This window comes from Metarhizium acridum (assembly GCF_019434415.1).
Source record: "Metarhizium acridum strain ARSEF 324 chromosome Unknown scaffold_1, whole genome shotgun sequence".
Lineage (NCBI taxonomy): Eukaryota > Fungi > Ascomycota > Sordariomycetes > Hypocreales > Clavicipitaceae > Metarhizium > Metarhizium acridum.
This window is the reverse complement of record NW_027094015.1, coordinates 4,949,464-4,976,186: the sequence shown is the minus strand read 5'-3', so window position 1 is coordinate 4,976,186 and position 26,723 is coordinate 4,949,464. Positions and strand designations below refer to the sequence as shown.

The following is a 26,723-nucleotide window of genomic DNA, read 5'->3' as shown; positions in this document are numbered from 1 at the left end:
GCTACTCGATGGCGCTCATGGCAAAACACTATTGACCTCGAGTCAATTGGCCCAACAATATTCCAACTAGTTTCGTGACTCCTTCAACGCCATATATTTAGCATGGCCGCCTGGCATTGTATCAAACTTGCCATCCTGCTGGCAAGATCTCATCCCAAAACCGCCGGCACCTCTTCCTGGAGATAATAGTCCCTCATTTCCCGTTTGAACCAGAGCGTTGCGACCAAAGCCAAACCGTGGAAAACAGTCGTCAAGGATAGTGCCATGTAAACCGGGGTCCTCGGCGAGCAAAGCAACTGGCAGACCATCAAGAGTACAGGAGAAACAACGATCCACATGATACACACAGCAGCACAGGCCTTTCGCTCTGCGCCAACGTGACATGGCGACGGCACGGCCCCGATATCCTTGAGCAGGCCCGCCGATTCCGGGACTACGCGCAGCCAAACGAGCGTCTGCCCTCGTCTGGTTGGCCCTTCGAGTGTCAACGGATACAAGGCATCGATGAAGCTGAATGGCCGCGGGATGACCAATGGCTCAGAGCTTGGTATCAGAATGTGAAACCGGATTTTCTTGCCCGCATCGCCCATTTCTTGAACCAGTGCCACCCTGACGCAGAGCATCCATCTGCAAAGCACAATGAGGTCATGCGCAACACCTATAAACTCGTGCGGGAGCTGTCCCTCAGCCCTCTCCAACCTCATGAACGCGCCCATCCAAGCATTGTCGGGATGGAAAACGAAGAAACAATGGTCGCTTCCGTCGTTTCGGTATTCGCTGATTTTCAAGGTGACAAAGTCCCAAACGACCCGGGCGAACCCCAGAGAACTACAGTCCGTCATGACTATGAAGGGGTCGTTCATGCCGGCGACCATGCTGGCCATGTCTGGTAGATGAAGCGGAATTTGATGGCCGTGGTACGTTTCGTAAGCCTCGGTGGTTATGGTTCCCATGGCCATCAAGGCTTTGGTCCGCGATTTAATCGCCGAAGGCCTTGTCGGCGTCCAAATCGGTGCCGAGTCATGTTGGATGACCCTTTTGTACGTCGGCTTTGCTGAAATGCTAGATGCCCCGCGCGAGAAGAGCCATTGAAATAGCGAGGAAACGTCCTGAATCACGGAGAATATTCCTTCTCGCCACTCTGGATAGTTGCCCACGGGGTAGAATGCAATACCTGCTGAATACACACATTGCCACATCGTCGGAAGTTGCCAACCATCGTGGACAGAGAGGGTAAAAGTCATTCCACAAGCGACCGAGTAGAGACATTGAATAGTTAAACGTAACTACCTACACCGGATGCCGAGTGTTGATCTCATCTCTAATCGTGCGTGTTGATGCCCAATGACTCCCCCCTGCTGCAGCCCGTGTGAGACAAAAGCTTTGGTTCCTGAGGGCATGCGGTGTGACTTGGGAAAGGCATTAAATAGTCGCAACTACGCGGTATGATATCCAAACCCCACTACTACTACTGTTTTTTCGCAGAAAATTGGCAACATGTCAGATTTAGCCTCGGCTTCCATGCGGATACTCTTCTTTACGACCCACGTTCGATCAGCCCAAGATGGATTGTATACGGAGTAACGATACTGACATCTGACATGCCGTCTCATGTCTCAAATTTTGTGGCTATGCTCAAACTGTGTAATCACGAAGCATCCTGATTTTGCGGGCAACTTCTGACCCGTCATTCGACCACATGTTGCACAGTAACAGCATTAAAATACAATCTAGTAGTGATTTGGTAATATCCAATGGGCAAGGATCTGAGCGACGCAGCCTGCATTTTTATACCGTCAGTGGTAATCGTGTTGCTACGTAACGCCGGCACATGGTGCGACGACATTTTTTTAGCCATCAAGGGCGTATTATCTCCTGTAACATGCGCATGCGCTGTTGCGCCCAATGCCCCTCGTCTCCCCTCATATATCTACTCACTATTCGCTCTTTATCTTGACATATGCCAAGAAATGTTTTCAACTCTATGTACTTGAAACCTAATCGGCAGGCGGCTGATAAGAAACACACATCAGGGCGTAAAGGGCGATTCAAGTATCGTTTTGATGATAATGCCATCTTAACTACCAACTCACGTTCCTGTGGATTCAAGGCAATAGGGCATTGTCAACATGTTATGAAGGTAACCGTTAGACGGAGCAAGACGATGATTCGTGCCCTTCATTTGTGTACAGCGATGATGGAACGGGATATTGAGTACTGTATTCCAGGCAGTCACTGGTGATCACCAGTTTCCACTTTTATGAACATATCCATGACGGATATGCTTGGAGACCATTTGTGCTGGCTCGAGCGTCAACAATCTGCGTCCTCATTCGTGACACCTCTAGTTCCGCCATGACTGCATCATGGACCGAAATTCCCATTACAAGATACTTTGCCCCTGACCAGCGGCCGTCTCCATACAGGCCCTAGCGATGGAGCCTCCTCCTCCTTTGACCAAGCTCAAGCCCTGCCGCCTCATTTATTCTGCTCGAGGGTTTCCTTGAGCTGCCTTTCCTCCACCTGCAGGTCGTGTATCTTTTCCCACATGCGTCCTATAGCCTGCTCCTTTTCCACGACGCGTCGTTGGTAGTAATCGCCCGACTGGTCAATGGTTAGGCCTGTCTTTCTTCTTCTAGCTCCCTGGGAGCCCGAGGCGCTTTCAGACATTTGCTGTCGCGCCTCTTTGGATATAGTACTGAGAAATGCCAGAATATTGATCAATTCCCTTTGTTCTTCTTCCACGGCAGCCATCGTCTCGCTGATGCGCTTCCTCACCACCGATAGCTGGTCGTTATCCTTGCTCATGATGGTGGTGTTGGGGTAGCTGGTCTGTCTTTAGAGTAGTATAATAGCAAAAGGTAGACGAGTGAGATGAGGTTTATGGATAAAGTCAGAACGGCCATCTTGTCTTGTCCGTCTATGTAGGCCCCGCACAGCAGGCAGCAGCGGCCCATTGATGTGTGGCCGACCCCTTGGGTGTTGGTTGCAGTTGCAAGACGAGGTTGTGTTTGTATTTGATTGGTAAAAGCAAGACCACTCCAGCATGCGTCAGCCATTTCGCAAATTTGTGTCACGAGGGTGCATTTTATCCAGTACCTCCCCGCATTTGCTACATCAAGCAAGAGCAGTTGGAAGTTTACATATCTGACAGCAAAGTATTCTCAGCTCCGTCTTTCTCCTTGATGTTTGTGATTGTGATGCTCTTTGATTCAACAAGGTCTACCTAGAGAACTCTCCGTGGCATGCTGAAAGTGAATTCGGGGTCGTGCTAGTTCGACTCCATAGATCAAGTGGCCAATGATGGCTCGACTTCCTTGATATCTTGGTATTGCTGTGCCTTCTCACCTTCCAACTTTTTCTTCAAATCCTTCGCTTCTAGTTCTGCCATGAAAGCATTGGACTCTGCCAGCCATTTTTCTTGCCAACTTTGCACATACAGGTCGTTGTCCTTTAAGTATTGGGTGTATAACCTATTCTGCTCCTCCCGACGTTGTACCTCGCGGGCACAAGCTTTATTTTCTTTAAAGAACTCAGAAGTTATATCCTCTATAGGCCTGTTATAGAGTTTAGGAGCGAAGTAATCGCAGAATGTATAGATTGTGTCATCGGGGCGGCGTATGAGATGGGCAATGCAGAATGCCAAGTCCGGATGATCGATGCCCGTTGCATCTAGCTGAGGGTGATGATACCATTCTCTCCGCAGCTGGTCATATCGGCTGTCTATATTGCTCTTCTCGTCTAAGACTTGGCGGAACTCGAGGTGCATTTCCTTCTTTGTCTTGATCGAATCGTGCGCGGTGATCCATGACGGTGGCGTGAATAACTGCCGCGGAACTGTGCTTGAAAATTCCCAGTCAATAATACCCTGAATATGCAAGTTCTTATCCACAATAATGTTGGGGCACCGCAAGTCCAAATGATTCAGTATAAACGGTCCACGGTCCAGATCAGGATCGATTGCTTGGTATAAGATATCCTCCAAGTGGTAGAGTACAAACACCTCATTTTGGACATCGCTAACAGACATGTCAGGAACCGGAGATCGGAATTGTTCCTCTATAGTGAGGAACTGGCGTGCCAAGTAGTCCCTCATCGAGCTGAATGTGGGTAGATGTTGGCGAAACCTGTTGGCAGTCATGGACAGAACAGGCCCTACAATGGGCTCCGGACTGCCATCGGGATTTGGCATCAACGAGCCAATTAAAGGAAACTCGAGCGACCTCAAGTCGGCCAAAATATCAATAAGCTGCGAGTAAAAGTCTCTTCGGTGCTCCTCGGGCGCCTCAAGCAAGTCCTTCTTGTTGAGCGGTTCTCCTGGAACGAAGTCCTGGATAAGAAACAGTTGCTTCTGACTGCTGGTTTTGGTTAACACAGCATCGCGTCCATAGGCAAGAATATGCGGAACAGGAATACGCGTTTTTTCTTGGAGAAACCTACGCCTAGGTTAACAATGACAGTAATCATAATAATTCACGCTAGGAATATACTATATCGCACTGTAAAGTAGCGACCTCACTAAGCAGCTTTTGACAAGGCTTATGAAGCGAGGGTATGATGGGAACCCGGACAATCCACTTGGGGCCATTGTTGTCAAACTCGACAAAAAAGCAGACATTGAAGCTACCGTTTGACCGATGTACAACCCGGCAAGGCTGCTCGTGGTTATGCCGCGACGCTAGGGCGCAAACAGCTTCCGAGTCTATTGACTCAATAAAGGCATTAATCACTTCATCGTCTTGCTCCGGGGTAGTTTTGGGGAATCCTCGATGGTCGAGCAGGAAGGTTGTGGCCACAGGGCTAGTGGCCTCTGGTTCTACCTCATTGGCGTCTTGAGCACCAACTGTTGGGGCATCATCCGGTTTAGGGGCGTGGCTGCCTGAAATACCAGCGCCAGAGAAGCCCAGCAGTCGTGCCCATGCCCCGGACAGATATACGACCAACAAGGTCAACTGGTCCATTTCGCGCCTATCGAGCGGATGACTGCGAGCAACATAATTGCCCCGTTGTTAGAGGCGACATTGTCAAGATGACAGGGTTGGAAAGTGCATGGTTCGCGACGCCTTCCAACAGCTCGGCCAATAGTATTTCCGAGTGGTTCCCCTGACCCCCTTTGAAGCATTGCTGCCTGGGTGCCTGACACAGGCCCAACACTGAGAAGAAGATGAAAAGTCACTTATCTTTATAAGCTTCTATGAGAAGGTATAAGATCTTATACTATATATAAAACACAACCATGGAAATGGGTCACGTCGTAATTCAACTTATTTGCAACGCTTGTCGTGAATGGCATTTCACCATGTACGTCATGTTAGTTTCACGCATTTAGGTACTCATGTTCGGTACAACCTGACATTAAAAAGCGGATGTTGGAAAAGATGTCGGCTAGAATGGCAGACATCTCGGCACGCGTGCAGCGTCAGGACGAGAACGACGAACAATTGAGAACCGCGTAACGCCATTTTCAGGAGGCATTCGATCGTCGGGACGCAGTCTCAGAGATGATGCAGCAACTAGACAGAATCACGGGAGTTACCAGGGACATATCGGACGTTCGCACACGGTAGACGGAGATGTTACGATAATTGGACGAACTTAGAAGCACGGCTAGGCCGGATATCTTTTTTGCGTTTGGCATTAGTATGTGCGTTGGATGGGTTTTTTACGCAGCTACGCGTATGATTAGAGACGCGTGATAAATGATGGTTTTATAGCGTCTGGAGATATCTGGGGGCTTATTCGTATTTAGTGGGACGTTTATACGGAGCAGATTATTTAATTTAGTGGGAATTCGCTGGGAACGCGTAAATGGTTTATTGGCAAGCTTGGATATTAAGAGGAGCATATTTGGGTTTCTTTTTCTCTTATGAGCATAACGGGGACGTTGGTTTTGATTGGCGGCAGTTGTCACGCAATTTTCAATTCTAGGGCCAAAGATGCCGTTCCCAGCCGACTTAAAGTATACCATACAGATCTATCTTTAGGGCTAAACCACTAGTCTCAGCCGTAGTTTCGTTTCATCAATTGATGACTTTAACCAGAGAAGCGATGCAATGAGACACATAAAGCCACCAGCGCATTAAGCTGGCTTCCCATTAGATGCCTGGTCGCGGATATACTGGAACTTGGTTTCCATGATCGCTGTATCAATCATCTCCTCGATTTTTGTAATCTCCTGCTAATTTTCGTTAAAATTGTGAAACACAGCGTATTCTTTGCTCCAATCTCCAAAGGGTGTCTTGCCCGAGCATGGCGCATATACAACGACCTTGCGCCGAGGCATATCGTGCACAACTTGGTGAACAAGCTATCTGCCGTCAGCCTTTCGACGGCTGATATTCGCACTTCTAGCACAACATGTAAATGCGCAGCGAGAGTGTTTTACTTTGTTTATACTCTGTAACGACTTGTTGGAGCTGCGGAAGAGTCGCCTCTCCTTGGGCGCGAGATCGATCTGGATGTCCCATGGAAAATGGTAGAGCCGCTTGCGTACGGTCGTCTGACCAGTTTGCAATCATATCGGCGGCGGACCACTCCCCCCAGGCTGAGGGGGACCTATCAAGCGTGGCGCGCTGAGCTTCAGGTTCGGTTCCCGTGGTGACACGAGTTGAATTTTGTTTTGTTTCAGTTTCGGTTGTAACTGTCGGATATAGACTATGTGGAGAGATTGGAGATGTAGCAAGGTCGAGGAACCATTGTTCCGACGGGAGATGCCGCCATTCTATTCTACTTTGAACACATGGGTAATGATACCGGGCATGCTCGTACCGCAACAGCGGGATTGGCCATGTCATCCTGGTGGCAATATTCCCGCGAACCCCGGCTCTCAATGCAATACATGTGGTGGAAAACTACACCGCTTCCACCTGGAGCAGATAGTGCTGCTCGCGGTGTATTCCTTGATCGTAGAATTTTCTACATTACCCAAGCTCAGTCCAATTTCCTCAAGCCAAGGTGCTATGCCACACAAAGCGTTCTCGCTGTCCGACATATTCCATGATATGGAACTTTAGTGTCAGAGTCTGATACATGGGTATATATACCTGGTATGTAGTCCGTCTGCCGGGCTGGCAGTGGCGTTTGATTGATCAAAGCCGCGGCATGCGTCGAATGCCCGAGCAGTTGGTTCATGTTACTATTTTTGAAGACAAGGACACAGAGCCTCTATGGGTAAACCGCGCTAGAACATTTGGGACCGTTTTGTTTGTGCATTCCGTCCCTGATTAGATTGCTCATCTAATATATTTGCTTTACACCAATGTGTACTGTATTACGAGCGTCGTTTTATACCCAAGTCAAGCAGGAAAACCGTTTACAATATTCAAGGTGTAGGGTAAGCTGAGTCAAGACGAAATGAAGCAGTATAAATGCTTCTTGTCTAATGTAGCAAAATTACACGGATGCATGTAAGCAGCCTACCAATTCGAAGTAGGGTTCGTAAGATGAGTTGAGCTGCTGGTTAAAGCAGTCGTTCACTGATGGAGTCCTCAACTAGATTTCAAGCTGAATCCAGCTGTTGTGGTGATGCCGGGGTCAATTGGTCAATAAATGGTTCCGTGTTTCTTTGCTTTTTCCCTCTTTTTTTTTTCCTTTCTTCTTTTTTTTCCTTTTCTTCTTTTTCTTTTTTTTCTTAGGCAATTATTCCCACAAGCTTGAATGGGAGGAGGAACACGGATATAATTAACTTTGGACATCCAGTTGCAACGGGTTATCCAATCTCATCCTTCACACGCTTATAATCCCGGCTAGTAGACCCCCGACACCGGCCCCTGATATTCGCTTCTCCAATTCTTAGGTTTCCGAAATGAAAGTTTGTATTGGCGGAAGAAATGCTTGCTATTACTCCTCTTTCTTATGACACCATGTCTGGCAAGGTGCGAAAGACGGAAAAAAAAAAAGACGCCTCAATTATGAATTGCCTATCAGGTAGTTATGAAACATACAGAACTCGTTGTATAGTAAGTACCAGACCTCTGCATTTGCAAAAAGACGTGGGAAAACCTAACTCGCTCAGGACAAAACCCACACCGAGGCCACTAACGCGCATCCATCCATGCGGCTAAGCTAGTTTTGATATTGTAATATCGACTTTACCAAGAGCACCACCACTGCTATTCCAAGGCCCAAGAACAACAGCGTAATTGGAGGTGGCGGGGTCGTAGTCTAGAATCCGCATTATATTGTTGGGACTCCCCCAAGGACATTCCCAGTAGACCTTGCAGATCTTAGTATTGCCCTCAAAAAGGTCAATATCGCCTTCAGTTCCCGATGGTGAATGCTCTCGGCCGCATGCGGAGACAAAGCATCTCTTCCCAGGAGGAGCAAAGATTTTATTCACATCCTCTGCAGTAATTTCAGTATCCTTATCGCCGTCCTTATGAAACTTGCCCCTTAATCCAAGTAAGAAAGATATCCAAGCTGTGTAATGGATAGACAACACTCACCAACGGGCCCATGCGTTCTTGACCTGAAGATCACTCTGTCTCATACGGTTGATAAGATCTAGGACTACCCACTGGGCGTATGCTCTTCCTTCCCTGGCCTCCATTGACAGCTTCAGCGTTCTGTATAAAACTTTGCTAAGTAAAAGGTCGCTTTGAGATTTGCGCAGACTGAGAAATCAAGAATCTGCTTAATCAATGCTAAGAAATCTGCTTGTTATTGTGTAAAGGGGAGGAGCGAATATATAGTCTTTGGCGACTTCCAATTGACATTATACAATCTTGCAGTCGTCAGAAGGTGTGTTCTCGTGCTCAATTGCGGCGAGTCTGCCAGACACATATCATGTACAGATCTACACATTGGGATTTGTCGGCTACCTACCGATGCCAGCCGAATGTCATTCGGTAGGTTTGTGGAGACTCTTGCAGGTATCCTGGGGGTATATACCTGTTTTACAGGTCGTCATTCATGCAACTTTCGCATCCGTCTCACTGGCCGCATGTAGCTCATGCATATCTGATAAATAAAAGTCATCTCTGTGATTGAATTACGCAAGAGCTTTTGCCATCTGGATGGCAATAGGCAACAGTCGTCGTCGTACTGCTGCCAGGCAAGTAGACGAGTGTGGGTTACGACATGAACACAGGTATGAAGTCAGTCATTTTATGCCGAGTCAGAAGTCTGAGTCCTGTATGTATGCATCGCCTGTTTTCCGTCTTTTCTCGTTGGATTTGCCCAAGGCCCCATCGCATTGCTTGCAACTCTAGCGGTTTGAGGTAGGTATATTGACTCGTACTTTGCCGCCTTCGTCCTGACACGAGTCATTTGATGCGTCAACTTCTCGGGTTGCCTGTCATGCTGGACAGTACCAACAGCAAGACAGAAGCTGACGTCGCCCTAGGTTGGTGTATCATAACATCGTTGTCATTGACTGGCGGCGCCGTGCATTACTTCCCTGGGGCTGATACGAAGTGATATACATGTCTTCCACTGGTATCCACCGTTTAAACCGCTTGTTTACTGAGTAGGAAGGGGCTGGTGACTCGTGAGGGTCTCAGCTCTTGATGCCCAAGCCAAAATTGTAAGACAAATATGAGCAGTCGAGAATGACATGTCAGGAGCTAATCCACAATTATGCAGATAACCCTAATAAGATCTCAATGAGGGGAAGAGGTGCTAAAGGTAAGTCTCGGACATGCTCCGAAACAGTCTGGTGGTCTGGGCTCCAACTTACTGTATCCTAAGGACAGGCTTCCTGCTCTTCGGTATTTTTGGGTGCCCATGGAGGCTCCACGGCGCTCAGCTTTGTAACTACCAAGCCACTCCCGATACTACATATCTTCTATGCATACTCCGTAGTGCGCGGCGAATCATCTATTTCATTAGCTTCGGAGGAGCTCATGGCGGCCCTATTTCTACCCAACCGTCAGGCGTTGTTGGACTTGTATCACCCACCAATTTGTAGGTAAATATAAGTATCATATGTCTATTGCTACTTGATTGGCCTCTGACCCCTGAGATTTAGTTCCCATAGGCTCCTCCGCAGCTAAGGGGATAAAGATCTTGGGGTATAGCCACTGTTACTGGCGGCGAGAACGTCGGTAGCATCGTCGAGGCGGTCGATGCAGTAAGCGATAAATATCACATACATGAGACGTTGGAGACGAGAGAGCAATCCCCGCCAAGTAACTTGGGAGCACTTACGTGAAAGGCTTCCCGCCACGGAGGATCTATTGGAGAGCCGGGGGAGGGGGCTAAGCAATGACTTCGTAAGAATGAGCTTTGACAAGCCTCTTTGCGTAGAAAATCTACGGGCCAAGAGACAAGAGAGAAGAGGAAAGGTGATATCTGTCTCAAGTTGCATATTGTAAACTCATCACTCACGAATCCGACATATTATTGCAAGTGACGTTACATTCTCTCGGCATGTATCCAAGGTGCATTCACGGGCAAGGTAGCGTTCAAAATACGAGGGGCGGATATGGCAAAGCACAGAATAGTCCCAGCGCATGTTACTTCTTACGTTTTGAAGCCCTAATTAGGCGGACATGTCATGATTTCAGATATGAGCTCTGCCTTTTGACACCAATAGAGGCAAAAGGTCAAGCACTCTGAGTTTATGACTATCCCCCGTAGCGCATTGGCACATGAAAGAAGAAATTTCTAAGATTTAAATCCATTTGTGAGGCGTACTGCAACTGGGTTGCAATACCTCTGGCAGCCCATCTGCCATGTCAGACGGATCCGGTTTGCCAAACTACACGCCCCGGTCTCACCTGCTGGAGATGCTGGGCTGCATAATTACTCGGCACCTCTATCACAATATCATGGACACGTCGTCCAGTACGCTCGTCCTTGTAGCATCTTGCATCCTGTCCTGCCTGAGTCGATGTCAGATTCTCAATGATTACAAAATATGATAAGATGGCTGCCTGACCACCCGAATTCATTCAGGTGGTGGGGGGGTAAAGCCAAAAAAGACCTCAACTTTCCACTCAAGACAAGAAGACAGGGCAAGAAGGCATACATCACGGCATTTATCTTACTAATACGAAGTAGTGCCACCCTATTTCTGACTGTTGGCTGACTCGCGCCCACCGTGATATTAGTCGGAACCCCTTTTGCCCGCCTTTTCCAACATGTATTGCTTCGTGCAACCCTTTGGAATCTGCATTTGACCATTCCAGTCAATGGGAATACTCACTCCCCTTACACTTTCGTGAGATATAATATTCAGAGAGCCTCCTTTAGACTCCAACTAGCACCCTATTTCCTTAGTAGTTGAAGTCGGCCAAAGACCATACTTGAACGCTTCTGACCATTCATACTCTTTTGTTGCCAATATTTATATCAGCCATCCCAAAGTATTAATCGATCATGGCCAACCGGGACCTGATTCCATACTCTGAGGGGATGACTCAAGGACAGGGGCAAGTAGCAGTAACACATGTGACGCCAATATGGTCTGTTAACATTTGCTGATACCATTCCCAGGTTCAACACCTATCTTCAGAGGGGTCGTATGCACGACGCCGTGACTGTCACCGAAGAGCAGGTGGCGAACCAGGGTGCTGCTATGAACTACGACTACGAGATCATCAGAGACTATCAGTGAGAACACTACGTCACTGAGAGCTTGCAATGCTTCTCTACTAATGGGATTCTGCAGGAAATTGATCCGCTCACTAGAAATCAGTGCTGGGGCGACCATTGAGGCACTTGATCAAGGAGGTGGAGCTGCTGCAAAGTTCCTTGACCGAAACGAGGTATGTCGTCTATAATTCTGGCAAAATGTTAGTCATGATTCTGAACATGTGCTGTGCATAGTTTGAGCAAAGTTTCATGACATACTTGGTCAGGGTCGATGTTCAGAAACAGCCAAGCACAAAGCTGAAATACACGTTCAACTGGGAAGACCCGAAGGATCCCAATGAAACTTACGGCGACCGCTTCATCAGTGGTAATGTCAGCCGCAGCTGATGTCCCTTTGTGGCTCTTTTCTGACAGCATTCAAGACTTCGTAACTGGTGGAGCTCTCTTCGGTCGGGTGTCTATGTTCACCGCCAGCGCAAACGAACATCGAACGATTGAGCAGTCGTGCGTGCCCCCTAAAGCGAACAATGGATCTCAATCTAATACAGCTTGAACAGAGCCGAAGTGGCATTCACTGCGTACGGAGCCAACGTCCAGGTCACGCAGGAGATGAAGAACAGCATGGAGAAGATACATAAACACTCCGAGGTGAAAATACGAATGATTTATGTCGGGGTTTTTCCAGATAGTGTGCTTGAAGCAGATGATCCTTCTTCCGGCCTCCTCCAACTCAAGAATTTCGCCGACGGTTTCTTGAAAAAGGCCGAAGAGCATAAAGAGAACCGATAGCAAGTAGTTCGAACCTCTACCGGAATGATGAGGCTAACACTTTTGTAGTGCGATTCTTGAAAAATACACCAACATCCGCGGGTTCAACCCCGAGACTCACTTTTCCCCTTTCGACTACTCAGATGCGGCGCACAGGGTGAGCCAGCACTCCATGGTAACGTTGCCTGGGAATATTTGAAGCTGAAAAACGACAGAGCTGGTCAGTTGCCATCGACTTCACCGAATACCTTTCCACTCAGACTGCTCTGCGTGCGAGTATGCTCCTCTCCCATCCTACCAACTAAGCGTGTCATCTCCATCTCTAACCAGTGTCGCCGCAGTCGACGAAGAGAACTATATAGACGGCAGAGGAGGCAAGGAAAAATTGGATGATCAAGCAAGCGACGTTGTGGCAGGGTATAAGGACTGGGTATCTCCAAAGCACATCCCCCGCTGCGACATTCGCGGTCTCCTAACGACCATTTCAGGTTGCCAAAGTCAGTGCGAAACCAGAAGACGCGAGGACAAGACCACCATACCCAAGCCCTCATGATTTCCGTTTGAGCGTGTTGGTAAGTAACACCATGACGGTTTGCAGTCGAATCGCAGCGCTGACGTGCAGGGGAAGCATTCACTCAAGAAAGTAAAATATTTCGGACGACGTCTTCGCGTTAAAGACAACATCTACACTCACTGTGAGATTCAAGCCAAGAAACTTCGTCCCTGACCAACTGTTCCTGGCGCTGACTCTAATTCCCAATGACAGTCATTGACGACAAATTGTCCTCGGGTGAAACGCCGCTTTTCAGCTTCGAAGCCTTCAATTTTCGTCAGGTTGTTGGCAGTGCCAATCTCTTGTTCGGGAAGAAGGTCAATAAGCCCGACTATGTATGTGTCATGGGTCGCCTCATGCCTCACGGCTACGAGAAGATGAGCGAGTTGTGGGTTTTCCCGAAGAAAGTAACGGGCATGTTCGACCAGAGGGTCGATGTCTACTCCCTATCTGAGTCGGGTACTATCGAATTGGACATGTCTAACCAAGGGCATGAAGAACCTTTATTTTCATTTCATGTAAAAAAGGCGGGTTGATAAGTGCCTTGTGTAACTTGGGAGGAACTGGGCATTGATGATATTCGTGAAAATACAATCCTTGCCCCCCCTACAATACCTACGTTGCGAAAGTGGCACGGATGTCCTCTTATAATTACGAAGTTTCGATTTCTTTTTTGGAACCTATCCAAATGATCGTGCAAGCAATACATCAGGGAGGGCCCAGTGACAGTAACGCAAGATGCCTGGCCGTACCCAAGCCAGAGAACCGCAACAAACCACGTAGTATTTCTTATCATTACACCACGTCCTGCTTGCTATTACTATAAACGAGCGACTTGACTGATAACAGGCGTCTATTTAGGAAGCGTGATTTTATCCACTGGCCAAGTAGGGTTATGCTAGAGCTAAGTCTCTAACTGCTTCTTAGCCGCATAGGAGTACTACCGCATTAGAATATATAGCTGTGCTTAATTAAACCGCAGCATTTAAACTAGGCTCTGAATACCGCGCTTGCTACCGAAATCTTGGTTCACTTCAAAGTGAAAATAAAAGTTACAAAATTTCATGTCCAGAAAATACGATTTCGAAAAAGTCAAAAGTTGGCAGGTTGTAATGATATAATTTCTTGTCTCGACCAAGTGTATGTTCAAACCACTCAGTTGTCTTGCTATTTGCTGTTCATTTTCCATCTAAATACCACACTTCCATATATATCTCCCCGGTTATAAAAGCATCTGATAACGCAAATGATGAGTCCTGTATTTCATGACTTTTGCTTCAACGAATCCATCCCATGTACCTCCATGGCAGCACAATTCCAGCTACAGCAGCCGTAGCTCCAGTGAACAAGATCAACGGCCCGTAACCGCTGCCATAAGCCGCATACGCCTCGCCTTTCCAGAGCATGTGGTCAACCAGAGCCTGGCTGAGTGGCCCAGACAAGACGCTACCGATGCCTCTGCCAGCGGCAAGCACTGCCATGACCATGACGGGATCTACCTCCTCGCATCGGTACTTGGCAGAAATGGCGTTGTCCGTGGTGACCTGTCGCATAAGCCCGGTCCAGGCAGATGTGTACGATCCTGCGAACAAACCATAGAAGCCGCAGTATGTGAGCAGTAGCGGTATGGAAGTCGCAAATCCCCATATTAGAAACGTTGCGAACGAGGCGCCGACGGTCGCGATGAACAGGCAATTGGCGACGTGAAGGTTGTCGGATAGCCATCCCATACTTGGACATCCAACAGTCGATGCGAGGTTGAGAAGCAATACTGTGGCGGCAGCTGGAAACTCCCCAGAGCCAAGGACTGATCGAGCATACGTTGGTAGGTATATGCTCGGAAGGAAAAACCCCAGCGCCTGAACAATGTTTGCCAGCATATGTAGCACGAATGTTTGGCCGAGGGCAAATCGGAAGTTGAATGGGTTAATATGCTTCTTTCGAAGTTGAGGCGGGATCCGGGGTTTAATAAAATACACCAATGGCAGGGTGAGGGCCAGGAGACCCCCGGCGCAAAAACGAAGTGTCGTCTGAAAGCCAAACTTGCCCAGTAGGTATTCCAGAAGGAATGGGAGTATCGAGCCCGAGAGTCCCGTACCGGCCCACATGATGCCGTAGGCCATTCCCTTGCGTTTATCAAACCACTCGTTTAGGTACGCAATGCACGGACAGTATGATAGAGAGCTGCCGATGGCGAACAACACGCCCTGTGTCAAGACTAGATGAGGGACTTTGGTCGAAAACGAGGCAGCGATCAGCGCAAGGCACATGGTCAGCACACCTATTACTGGTGACCATGTACTGAGTCGAGGGTATTGCCGCTGGATGCCCATGGAAATAGGCATGCCCAAGTACATGATGCCCTGGTCTGTTGTTAGTATCATGAGCTGCACCAGCCCCGAATGGTAGGGAGTTACGTGCCGTGGCACAGGTGGCGACCGCAGGGAGTCCTGCGGCGTTTTTAAAAGGTTCGTGTGTGCTATAGTATTCTTGAAACACTCCGTAGGCACCGGGGAATCCTTTGTGTATGAGTTAGTAAGATGCGTATAGAAAATACAAATATCCATGTCTACTTACCCAGAGCCAACCCTTCGACCATAAACGACGCAGTCAAGAATAGCCAGGCATGAGACCCCCGGTCCGCAGGCCGGAAAAATGGATTCTTTTCCCTCCACAACTCATCCCTCTCTCCATCAGATAATGATGTTAAACTGTCATTTCTACCCTCCTTATCGGTCAACGATGCCGTCGAGTCCATAATCGCGGGAGATTAACATTTATTATATCTGGTGAAAGTCTCAGACCATGTCAGGCCAACAAAGAAAGGGCCGGCTTTTCAAAGGTGAGAGTTCCCAAACTTATCAAAAGCGCAGTTGTGTCTTCTTTTATTAAGCCCGAGTGGTCGGGTTGTGATAGACATGTGAGTTCACGATTAACATTGGAATGACGACGAATGTGAGACATGACACCTGCCCATGCCGTAAAGAGTTTTAGTGATGGCAAGTCCTGGGCTGGAATTTGAAGCTTGGACAGGTCCTCGTCCTGTGACAGTACCATCACGATGTCAAGGTATGACCCGCAAGAGCCCCAAATGAGCTGTCTCTTATTACGGAGTTTCAAATTTACTTGTCATCTATTAATCTGGCTGTGACGCTGTAAGGGAGTCGTGACGGTGGATATACAACCAAGTATATCATCTGGGATCAGCACCTGTTGGCTTCACGCCATGTGTGTATTGCTTTCCTCGGCAGGATCAATGTAGCTTGGTCATACGCTTGTTTAGACATGACACCTTAACGCATCATGTCGACTACTTCAATATACTCACTTCAGCCTCTCATTGTGTTTGTGCAAGTTGATGTTCTGGACAGTGCCTTTTCAGAGGTCCGAATTATGCTTGCTAAAGGGAGAGCAAATGCCCCAATTAGGAACTTGGGCATCATTCCTGCCAAACTAGGTAGCGCCAACTGTTGTCTCAGAAATAGCGCAGATTGTTGTCTCATGGTCTGTTTCATACCCGAAATGGCTGGCCAAGTACAAACAGGTAGGAGAGATCCACAAATGTGACGAGACCGTGTCTTAAATAGGAATTCTGCCCGCCTCATGCTACGTCCTGAGTGCGTCGTCCTACGTATCTGATGGACAATGCTCGTTGATATTGGCGACACCTTTTTCGGTAGCTTTCATGGAAACCCCTGGTAGTAGCAGACATGACATGCTGATATGGGTTGTTTCTTGGTTTTACAGATGATAGGATCAGGGATCGTGTCACCGATGCACGTGCTTGGTGGCAATGAAACGTCATGCGTTGCATCATCTCGTGAAAACCCGAGCCCACAACACACGAGATCATGAAGACTTTTGTGACAGAATCTAGACTTGGCCATCGTCTTGCGATTGGTCTATTATGGGCTGTTTGAAGATGCCTCGGTCGGCGAGCGGCGGATTTGCATCGCAAATTCCAGCGGGTGGCTGGGGTTGATAGCCGGCGTCACATTGGCAGGATTAAGGGGTTTGTATATGTCATCGATTTCATTGAGACCCGGGGCGAATTATCATGTGTGCTTGAGGCTATCGTACATCCAAAATTTGGCAGCCGTCGTGCGGATGGTCTGCACGGTGATCAAATCACCTGCGGAGCAGCAAACCTACAGGAGGTCAATGAGTAAAAATGTGCGTTGTAAAAGCAGTTTCGTCAACTGAAGTTCTACTAGACATGATACGGTTAGCTTAGCTCTTGTCTATATGAATCCGCAGCCCCGGCACTTTGAATATCATAACTCCGACTCATCTGCCATGGGCCGGTGACAGGGTACTGCCACTAGCAAACCATCTATTTCGCTCATCATACCTCGACCATTTGTGGTTTCCGTCGCGGTCGATGAGAAACCCAGGGATTCACGATCTGCGCGCACAGCCACCTCCCACAAATCTCTTAGCATCCCCGGAGCAGAGTTCCTCGGCAACTCGCTTTCCACACGAACTTCTCCCCTCTCCCTCCTAACAGCACATTCCTTGGGCAAAAAATGAAGATCATCCTGAAACCTCCGGCCCTAGAACTTGGTTACAAACGGCTTTCACTGGCATAAAAGCTTTGCGGCCAAATGACTTCGTTTATCGTCGGCAGGATCCCGATGTCCAACTAGAAACATGTGCCAACGGACCCATCCGATATAGTTCAGCACCTCGCTCTTGATAATACTTTTCAATGGGGTATTTTGGTAAAAGGTTATTTGTATCATCACATATCCGTTCTTGATGATGGGCCCTTGGATATATACAAATATTAGACCGCGCAGTCGTAAGCGGGAAATAAAGCCAGTTTGTAGTATTTGAATTTTTAAATATTTTCCGGAATACCGTGGCCATATATTCTAGACTAGCAAGTTGTACAGAATAAAATGTTGCGTCTAGTGGTGGTTGACACTGCAGGCAGCCAGCGTTCCCCTTATATCCTTGTTTCCAAACGCCGAGACACCCAAGTACTAGTGAAGACAAACGAGGCCCTCGATGCTAGTCAACAGATCCCGCGAATAAGACAATACCATTTATTTTACGTAACGAGAATACAGTAGTGTAGGGTAAAGATTTAGCTTGAAGTTCCGATAACTCCTGGTGCTGGTGCCGATGTAGCCTGGTACGGAGAGAATATTGCCTGCGAAGCACCAGGGAGAAGTGCATATGCTATAATCTATCCCTTTGAATGTCCGCAGGTGCCATTTTGGTAACGACCAAGAATGCTAACCAATTAAAGATATGGAATTAAAAGATGCTTGACTCACATAAAAATTTACATGGTAAAGAAAGTACCTGATATATAAAAAGCTACAGGCAGATAAGAGGTTACCCTGCTTGTGAAAGATGTACTTGGCGAGTATCGGAGAAAACTGGCACCTGCGCACACTCAAGGGATACGATTTCACCGCAGGACATGGAAGGCCCACAATAGCGGGTGTGAATGGAAAGAAACTATCAAAGAGGCCGCGATGATAAAGATGCAAGATTATTGTAGATATTAATAAAGAACAAGAAAATCTTGATGCCGCCCAAAGCATGACATCCGACAATGCACAGGCATTAAGGACGGCAGCGTAATAAAACGCCATGGTAATGAAAGCTTTTTACTATAGCCTCTAAGGAGCTACAAATACCCTAGAGTCAGATATCAGTTTTGGGCTGTAAAGAAAAAAATCAGCCCGTTTGTCAGCATAATATTTTCTCACGTACCGAGTAAAGATTATTTTAGGGTTAGGGTTAGAATCAACTCTCCATTCCGCACTTCCCCCAAGGCTCTCTCTCTGTTTGTATTTATACCCACATCTTAGCTGCTGCTTCCAGACGCCCCAAAAACATGGTACGATCTTTCTCCTCCAACCCTGTAGCATCAGTTACTGCGTTGGTCGCGCTACGTATTTCCGGCCGACGTTGCAAAGCCCCTTGTGCCCGCCAGCATCGGATGGGCGTCGAGGTCATGGGCGTCAAACGTACTAATGCGCTTTACATGTTGGCATCAAGGACAATGATACCAAGAGCGCAACGCGACTGTGCCTTGATCCCTGCATCGCCCTACGCAGGGCCCCAAGCCATCCATCCCCTTTCCCAATCCAATGAGGATGGGGGTTCGTCTCGTCACGCCGCCAGGAACATGACTTGTCCTGTGGAGCATCGCCGTCTTGAATGCGAAGACCAGACCAGTTCAAACTAATCAAGGGAGCGTCTGAAAACTGGATCCAGGCTATGCGAACTCCTGATGGCAAAATAAAGAAGATAATCACGCCTCTCCTTCATCATCACCAATCGCCAGAACCCTCGCTGCAGCCCGCTGCACATCGCGGCTGCATGAGTCACCCACCGCGCGATGCGCCCGTGGCCCAACCTCGTCGCCGTCCTCGTCTTGCATCTCTTCACTTCATGCTGTCAAGGCGCCTGGGTGAGAGACGCCTGGGTCAGGAAGTATCCGTGTGGCCCCTTGCGACCCGACTTGCCGGCACCAGACAAGCCGTTCTGGATTGACAGCCTGCGCGGCAAGTTGGAGACGGTGGACGGTTCGACGCAGCTATCGCTGTCTATCCTGGGCGTGCACAATACTTCGATATTTGGTTGCCTGGATCTCGATGTGGCGAGGTTCGAGAAGGCGCTGGGCCTCGAGGTGCTCGGATATCCCGTCGGCCGTCTTGGACAGTTTGGCGTGACATGTCCTCTGCCCATTGACGACTCTCTCACACCGTAAGTACATGTACGGCATATGGGGGACTTGATGGTTTCCTTTTCGTCGGCTGATTTGCCTAGTTTCGATGGCTATCGCTTCTCAACCTTTGACATGGTCTACCTCCTCAACCACACCCATCAACTCCAGAGCCTCGTCGCCGAGTTCCGCTTCCACCACGTCGAGAATGGCCACGAGCTGGACTGCACCGTGGCTAAAATCACGCCGGTCATTGGAACCACCGCGTCGGCTGCCTTGACGTACCTGCCCGCCGGGATCATGGCCCTCGTCGGCGTGGCCTCCTGGCAAACGCACCTTGGCGAGCTGGCAACCAACCCTCTCTTCGAATACGGTTCCGCCATGGCCGGCCGCAGCATTGTCTGGGAGACAATCGTCGATGTGGCCGACTACCTGCGCCATCTTCAGTTTGTCTTTCTCTCGGCGTCCTTGAGCATCGACTACCCGGGCTTCTACCAGCCCGTCGTCAGCAAGATTGCCTGGTCATCGCTGCTGTTCTGGAGAGGGCCAATCCATCACGGCTTCACGCATCAGAGCGTGCAGCAGGGCATGTATATCAGCAACGCGTCCTACGGCCTGGACTACATGGCGCAGGTGCTTGGCTTTCCACGGGTGCCTGACAGTATGCTGAATGCCTTTGTCAACCTGCTTCTCGTCGCCTCCGTCCTCTTCTTCATCTTGGCCGTCTGGTACCTGTTGACATCGCGGCAAGGCCAGGGGACGCCGTGGCGTTCGCTGCTCCAAATGGCGGGAGGCATGGCGGGAGGCGCCGTCCTGTCGCTCTTCAGCTTCCCTCTTGTGACGTACATGTCTGATGACATGATATTCATCGGCTACCTGCCAAACTACCGCATCGCCTTGGCCGTCATGACCCTGTTGGTCCTTGTCTGTGCAAACTATATTATAACTCACCGTTTCGGGAATAATCGACAACTGAAACCTGCTTCTCACGCCGAGTCGTCTCGCGGTTGCCCGATGTCATTAGACTGCAGTCGGTTGTGGACATATACTTCTTACTATCTGCCACAATCTATACCGCTCCTGCAGGCGATTGTCATCGGAGCTCTGCAAGATTGGGGCACGGCACAACTACTCGTACTCACAAGCAGTGAAGCCGTGTTTCTCCTCCACGCCACTCTGCAGCGAAGCGCCAAGTGCAAGTTCCTTCGCTCAAAAACCGCCTGGTGCTCCGTCGTCCGCCTGGTGACTACCTCCTCGCTCAGCATTGCCGTTATAACCGCCGCGAGCGAGGCCTCCAAGCAATGGGTTGGCTACGCAATGCTCTGCCTTCACGGAATGGTCATCGTACCAGGCTTCTCTTCCCATGCAATCTGGCAGCTATATCGCGTAAACAAAAAAGAGGGCCGTCTGTCCCAAGAGGCCTACTTGATAGACTCTCACAGCAGCCATTCAAACGAACAAGTAAGTTTCCTCGGCAAACTCCCCCATCGCCACAGAAACTGACCTGTCAGACGTTGAACCTCGACGACATTGGCTCTCACTTTGTCCGCATGAACAGACAACGCCAGCGAGACGAGACCCCAGACATGCCGGACGAACGACTGCGCAGTCTCCGAAACTATCCACGCCCAGCCCTCAAGACATCACCCGCGCCTCTGCAAGATGCCAAGCAGGCGCCTGCCCTCCCCCCGGCAGCAACAGACGCAGACCACCAGCTCGACTTTTCCCCGTTTTACAGAAAACCACGGTCCCGCAACGCGACCCCATACTCGCGCCCTGATTCCTCCAGGCAGTCTTCAAGATCGACCGTCCCGTCGCCCACGCCGACCAACGAGTCCGATCCAGAGCCGGGCCCTTATTTCCAGCCCGAGCGGCAGTCGCAGGAAACACTGGACGCGCTCCTGGAGGCATCCCTGCCCCCAGACGTGGACTACTCCGTCAGAGAATCGGATCGTTTCTACGGGAGACCGGTGAGCGGCTCGGCGAACCCCCTGGTGACGCCGGGGGCGGCGGGCAGACCTATCCACCAGGACTGGAGGCAGATGATTCCCGAGATTTTCAAACACCAGAAGAAAGAGAAGGGGTTCCAGGTTGTCCGGTCGCCACGACCGCCGCAATGACGTTGGAGGGATGAAACATTATGACCAGCCGTGTCCAACTGCTACATGAGCCGAAACACGAAAAGTATACATGTTTCGTATGGATAAATGAAAAACAAAAATGTATATAAATTGGAGTACCTGAAGCCTAGCCATTGTCAAAGACGATGTAAGCGACACTGGGGCAATAAAGTCGAGCGCAGAAATGCATCAGCCCCAGACACGGGTTCTGTTGCACATTTGGGATTCTGACGCCCAATACCCATTAGCTTCTAAAGAATTTCCCATGCATAGATTGTTGACGTGCACGCTGATGTGCTCCGTCTGGTCTTGTCATGATACACCGGTGAGTCGAGTGAATTCGGGCACCGGAACACATTTCCTTGGCCGCCCATTGTACCCACGGCGACAGAATCATCAAGAAACCGACGTTTGACTAGACGGCTCCCGGGAGTTCCCCAAAGAGATGGGTGATTGTCTTGCAGGCGTGCTTGCACTATCGTTGTTTGCGACGACGGAGACATCTGGCATGAAGGAGGCATGGAGGCTGCAGACGACAGAAAGTGCCAGGCAGCACTTGGGCCGATGGCATCTCCAGGCGAAGCGCGTTAGGCTGAGGGTTGGTAAAACTTAGAGCTACCACCAGCTGAAATGCTAGTTACCCCTTCCATCATGGCATAAATGTACAGTTTCTTGCTAGGATGGCTTTTACGGATTGCGAAACTATATATAGGATACAGTTTATAAACCTTATTACTTGGTAGCTGGAGCTCTCACCCTGGAAACTTAATCGGCTGGAGCATCATCGCCAGCTGCTGATACCCGAGCGCCATGACGGTGCTGCCTTGGACCGTAAATTCTCCAGTTCCTGAGCTGCCCTTGCAAAACTGAGATAATGAAAAATCTACTCATGGTTACAATACAGAATATAATACACTTAGTCGAGACTCTGGGCCTCACATCTTTTTATACATGCCCCCATGGGCAATCAGCTCCCCATGCGTCCCCCTTTCGACAATCCTCCCCCCGTAAAAGACACAAATCACATCCGCATCCTTGATAGTTGACAGCCGGTGGGCCACTGCGATTTTGATCCGGTCCCCTTCTTGTGCTGCTTCAGCAAGAGCACTCTGTACAATTTTTTCGCTCTCCGTGTCAAGAGCACTTGTTGCCTCGTCTAGCAGCAGAACCTTGGGGTTTCGAATGAGCGACCGTGCAATGGCGATGCGTTGTCGCTGGCCACCGAATAGCTGAGCGCCGTTTGAGCCGGCAGCCGTGGACAAGCCGACGGGAAGGGAGGAGACGAAATCCCAGGCATTGGCGGCGCGGAGATCGGCTTCAATTTGGGCATTGGCGACGGTGGTGCCGACGTTTGTGGGGGATTTTGGTGTAGAGCTCGAGGAGGGGTCGTCAGCGCCAAGAGCAATTTTCCCGGATGGTTCCTTGGAAAAGCGTTGATTCTTGTTGTACGAGAGACACCATGTTTCGGTATAGGCGAGGGTTGAGGGTCGTTAGATCGTCACCGTCTATGCGGATGCTGTCGGTGGATGGGTCATATAATCGCTCGAGCATGGAAATCATGGTGGATTTGCCACAGCCTGAAGCGCCTACAAAGGCAGCAAACTAACCTTTTCTGATCTGCGGTCTGTGAGAATAGTGTCATCGACGGCCCCGACCGCAGTCTTACTTACCTCAAGGTCAACTCCTCGCAGGACTTGCGTATCCGGTCGCAGAGGGTACAAAAAGCGAACGTGATCCAGAACAAAACACCGCCAGACTTGAGCCCCTTGTCCTGGCTTTCGGGTGTTTCTCTAACAGTGGGTTGTAATTCATGTAGCCAGAAGATGCAGTTGGCGGCATTCTTGCCCTTTGTCATGCCTATGTGCTGGGTCAGTACCACCACTTCACACCGCTTGGACGAGACATACTGGTTGAGAATTGGAACAGCAGCGAGGTAGCTTGCCCAGAGAAGAAGACACCCATAAACGTGACAAAAAAGTCAAACATGCAGATCTCCCTAAGCGACACAAGCCGGCATCCGTACCTGGCCAAGTTAGCACATAGCCAGGAACCATTTCGCGCCCGGGACAGCTCACCAAAATCCAAGTGCCATGAACCAGTACTCAATCGACTGTGTCAAAGCAAACCAAACCATCATGTTAAACAACGGCTTAACTGATCCGCTGACCGCATGCTCGAGCTCAGCCAAGTTTGTCCAAAACGGACTCTTCAATCGCCAATAAGGATACAGTCCGAATAGCTGTTACGGCTCCTGGTGCAACTGCCGCACTATTGGAGTTGCGCTTTGAGATTGCCCGATCCAGCTTTGCGTCGAAGCGAATCTTGAACCATCCAGAGCCAATGAACGGCGGAAGCCCAGCTAGCACGACTACTAGACCCAATTTCCAGCTATAAGCGATTCCCAGGACGCTGCAGGCAAGAACATTAAGCACAGCAATCAGAATGAGATCAACGTTGAAGCCCATAAGTTCTAGGATGGCTTGTTGGTTGGAGTCGACGCGGCTTGCGAGAGCACCAGTGTTGCTCTCTGCGGCCAAAGAATGGGAGATCTTGCCGTAGCATGTCGTTGAAGCTTTGCCTCCAAAACCTGTGAGAGAGTGTCTAGGCTAGTCAATACCACGAATAGGGGATAAGTGGCGGCTCGAGCATGGCATGCCTGAGCGATATTGGTAATGTGCCCAAGAATAAAGTAAGAGATAAAGCAACCGACAGCGAGTACAATAAACATGGCGGCGAAAAAGTTGCGGTTTTCGACCATTGCCGAGCCAGTCGGGAAAAACATCTGTGACGTTGGCAAGAAGTAGAGCCTGTCCAGGGAATGCAGCAGCTTTGCAGATGTCAGTGATTGGAAAATACAGGCAGTGACTAGTGAACTTACAAGCACCAGCACAACCGAGGAAAACAAGTAAATATGTCCATAGTAGCTCAGGGGACTCTTTACGAGGCGAAAAATTACAGTGGTGAGTCCCAGCTGTTTATGCTCGTCATAGTCGTCGCGATCTTTTCGTATTTCCATTCGTGCTCGATCTCGAGTCGCTATCTTGCTCAAGGGTTTCGCGAAGTCAGCCGGATCGCCAGCAATTACCTCGTCTGTGTCGTCGCTTTCCGAGTCCGATTCCGAAGGCTTGAGTGTCAGGTTTTGAATTTTGACCAGCTGAGCGTAAGCACCATCCTCAGCTAGCAGCGATTCGTGTGTACCCTGCTCAACGATGTGTCCCGCCTTCATCACGACGATGTTGTCCGCTTTGCGAATAGTCGCAAGCTTGTGGGAAACGACTATGGTCGTTCGACCCTTGGATGCTCGGTCCAAGGCCTGTTGCACTACGTCTTCGGCATGTGGATCTAATGCGCTGGTAGCTAGTCAAATAGCAGCACTTTTGGCTGCGATACAATGCTTCTTGCAATGGCAACACGTTGCTTCTGCCCACCGGATGCCATGACAGCCATAGTGGCCGGAGCAATGCACAGCGTAATGAGGGTTAGCTTCCAGTTTGTGGCAAAGGCAACAATGAAGGCGGTTACGAAAGACGACAGGCCCCGGAAGGTTAAGCCAAGCTTTTCTGTGATGCCGCCCTGGATGAGACGGCCGTTTGTGGTGGCTTGCGTTGATATAGAGCCGCCAGTGCCGAGATCGAAGAAGGCAATTTCCTGACTCAGAGCAGCCTTGAGGTACGCATAACGAATAGTTCGGACGATCCGATAAGCGTTATATGTTGGAAGGGAGTTGTATGTGTAGGCAAGAACGAATCGTCCTATTCCTATGCAGACGAAATACAAACTATACCGGCGCCGTTGGGTACATGTTTGATTCCAACTGTGAAGGGTGACGCACGCCAATGTCGAGCAGGCACTTCGCATACCTGTATCCGTAGACTTTCCAGACGCGAAATCAGTCAATACTGTAACGAAGCGACCAAAAACTGAATTTGAAGGGCTATGGCAGCTCCAGATACAATAGCGGCCAAGGTTGCGACGCCGAGGATGATGTATTCGGTCCCGCCAGCATACGAAAAGATTCTCTGCCATCAACAGTTAGCCTGAGGGACCCACAACATAAATAGTCAACGTTCACCGTTGTTCAGCTATCCTACCACGTATCCCCCATGGTCCTCCTTGGCCTCTCCAGGACCTTTCCGGTCAGTCCTCTCATCGCCCATGTCCACTGGCACGGGTTTCTCTGATGCCACATCGGATTCTGGCCTGCAACAGGCTGCACGCCAATCGTATCAGTCATTACGGCGATGCGTGCTGCAAAACTTATGCTACTGCCGAGATATCAAAACAAGAAGTCAATAGAATCTTTGCGCCTAGGCACTGGCCTTCAAACCGTCGTCACCGAGGATCACCAGTTGACCGGACCACAATTTCGCCAGTGTCGGTACGAGTTGAGGAGAGCTGAAGCACCAAGTCATCCTGAAGCAAGAGACTGCCGAATCTTATTTTATAGATGATGGTAAATTCACGGTTACTCGGATGCTTTCTCAGCAACGCAGAACCGCAAGGCGAGGTGCCAAGTGCCAAGACTGACTTTGATTGATCGAAGTCTAGATTTTGTGACCAGTGCTAGCTCCACCTAATAGGCGCAGCCACTTACTGCTCAGAGGTCTGAGGGTCAACTGGGGAGCCACACTGAAAATAAGGCTGGGGCCAATGAGCAAGCGAAGCGCGTCATTCAGGTCGTCGGGTCCCGCGCTGCCCGACTGGCCCGACTGCCGGATTACGCATCGCAAACCGCCAGTTGAATTGACCGAGTCGACCCTTGAGCGTGCACGCGTCTTTTATCTTCTTCAATGAGCGGGATAGTACTTGGAGGCATCCGTACCAAGTCTCCCGTCCTGCGAGGGTGGGCTGCAGATGTCGTCAATCAAGGCAATGTGGAGAATGAGGCGTTTTAACCTTGTTTTCCCGACAGACGTGAACGTCATGCGATGTAACTACGTCGGCTCCGCATGCAGGAAACAAATTACAATCTCCGACTACATACCATATATCATTCGCTAATGTAGTATTCAGGATATCGATCCCTTGAAACTTCAAAGTTGAGCATGGCACCATTCCGCTA

General features: G+C 49.5%; 10 protein-coding genes across 10 annotated transcripts; 3 read left to right on the top strand and 7 right to left on the bottom strand.

Annotated features, from left to right (window-relative positions):
* Positions 1–149: 149 nt before the first annotated feature.
* J3458_001555 (uncharacterized protein) lies at positions 150–959 on the bottom strand (the record flags this gene model as incomplete). The annotated part of the gene is made up of 1 exon (XM_007812236.2): positions 150–959. The coding sequence occupies one exon, from the start codon at positions 957–959 to the stop codon at positions 150–152; it is 810 nt and encodes a 269-aa protein (XP_007810427.2).
* Positions 960–2,478: 1,519 nt separating this feature from the next.
* On the bottom strand, positions 2,479–2,808 carry J3458_001554 (uncharacterized protein; the record flags this gene model as incomplete). The annotated part of the gene is made up of 1 exon (XM_066116781.1): positions 2,479–2,808. One exon carries the CDS (start codon positions 2,806–2,808, stop codon positions 2,479–2,481), a length of 330 nt encoding a protein of 109 aa, XP_065978667.1.
* A 481-nt stretch (positions 2,809–3,289) lies between these two features.
* J3458_001553 (uncharacterized protein) lies at positions 3,290–4,961 on the bottom strand (the record flags this gene model as incomplete). The annotated part of the gene is made up of 2 exons (XM_007812235.2): positions 3,290–4,436; positions 4,501–4,961. The coding sequence occupies 2 exons, from the start codon at positions 4,959–4,961 to the stop codon at positions 3,290–3,292; spliced, it is 1,608 nt and encodes a 535-aa protein (XP_007810426.2).
* A 3,098-nt stretch (positions 4,962–8,059) lies between these two features.
* Positions 8,060–8,548, bottom strand: J3458_001552 (uncharacterized protein; the record flags this gene model as incomplete). Its single annotated transcript, XM_007812233.1, has 2 exons — positions 8,060–8,390; positions 8,445–8,548. 2 exons carry the CDS (start codon positions 8,546–8,548, stop codon positions 8,060–8,062), a joined length of 435 nt encoding a protein of 144 aa, XP_007810424.1.
* A 2,771-nt stretch (positions 8,549–11,319) lies between these two features.
* J3458_001551 (uncharacterized protein) lies at positions 11,320–12,324 on the top strand (the record flags this gene model as incomplete). Its single annotated transcript, XM_007812232.2, has 6 exons — positions 11,320–11,405; positions 11,437–11,553; positions 11,612–11,708; positions 11,770–11,902; positions 11,958–12,039; positions 12,093–12,324. 6 exons carry the CDS (start codon positions 11,320–11,322, stop codon positions 12,322–12,324), a joined length of 747 nt encoding a protein of 248 aa, XP_007810423.1.
* Positions 12,325–13,062: 738 nt separating this feature from the next.
* Positions 13,063–13,392, top strand: J3458_001550 (uncharacterized protein; the record flags this gene model as incomplete). Its single annotated transcript, XM_066116780.1, has 1 exon — positions 13,063–13,392. One exon carries the CDS (start codon positions 13,063–13,065, stop codon positions 13,390–13,392), a length of 330 nt encoding a protein of 109 aa, XP_065978666.1.
* A 741-nt stretch (positions 13,393–14,133) lies between these two features.
* J3458_001549 (uncharacterized protein) lies at positions 14,134–15,126 on the bottom strand (the record flags this gene model as incomplete). The annotated part of the gene is made up of 1 exon (XM_007812231.2): positions 14,134–15,126. One exon carries the CDS (start codon positions 15,124–15,126, stop codon positions 14,134–14,136), a length of 993 nt encoding a protein of 330 aa, XP_007810422.2.
* Positions 15,127–19,214: 4,088 nt separating this feature from the next.
* On the top strand, positions 19,215–22,082 carry J3458_001548 (uncharacterized protein; the record flags this gene model as incomplete). The annotated part of the gene is made up of 3 exons (XM_007812230.2): positions 19,215–19,582; positions 19,646–21,002; positions 21,053–22,082. The coding sequence occupies 3 exons, from the start codon at positions 19,215–19,217 to the stop codon at positions 21,659–21,661; spliced, it is 2,334 nt and encodes a 777-aa protein (XP_007810421.2). The 3' UTR covers positions 21,662–22,082.
* Positions 22,083–22,596: 514 nt separating this feature from the next.
* On the bottom strand, positions 22,597–23,798 carry J3458_001547 (uncharacterized protein; the record flags this gene model as incomplete). The annotated part of the gene is made up of 4 exons (XM_066116779.1): positions 22,597–23,035; positions 23,332–23,518; positions 23,569–23,684; positions 23,737–23,798. 4 exons carry the CDS (start codon positions 23,796–23,798, stop codon positions 22,597–22,599), a joined length of 804 nt encoding a protein of 267 aa, XP_065978665.1.
* Positions 23,799–23,841: 43 nt separating this feature from the next.
* On the bottom strand, positions 23,842–25,519 carry J3458_001546 (uncharacterized protein; the record flags this gene model as incomplete). Its single annotated transcript, XM_066116778.1, has 4 exons — positions 23,842–24,248; positions 24,368–24,488; positions 24,540–25,003; positions 25,090–25,519. The coding sequence occupies 4 exons, from the start codon at positions 25,517–25,519 to the stop codon at positions 23,842–23,844; spliced, it is 1,422 nt and encodes a 473-aa protein (XP_065978664.1).
* Between the last annotated feature and the right edge of the window lie 1,204 nt (positions 25,520–26,723).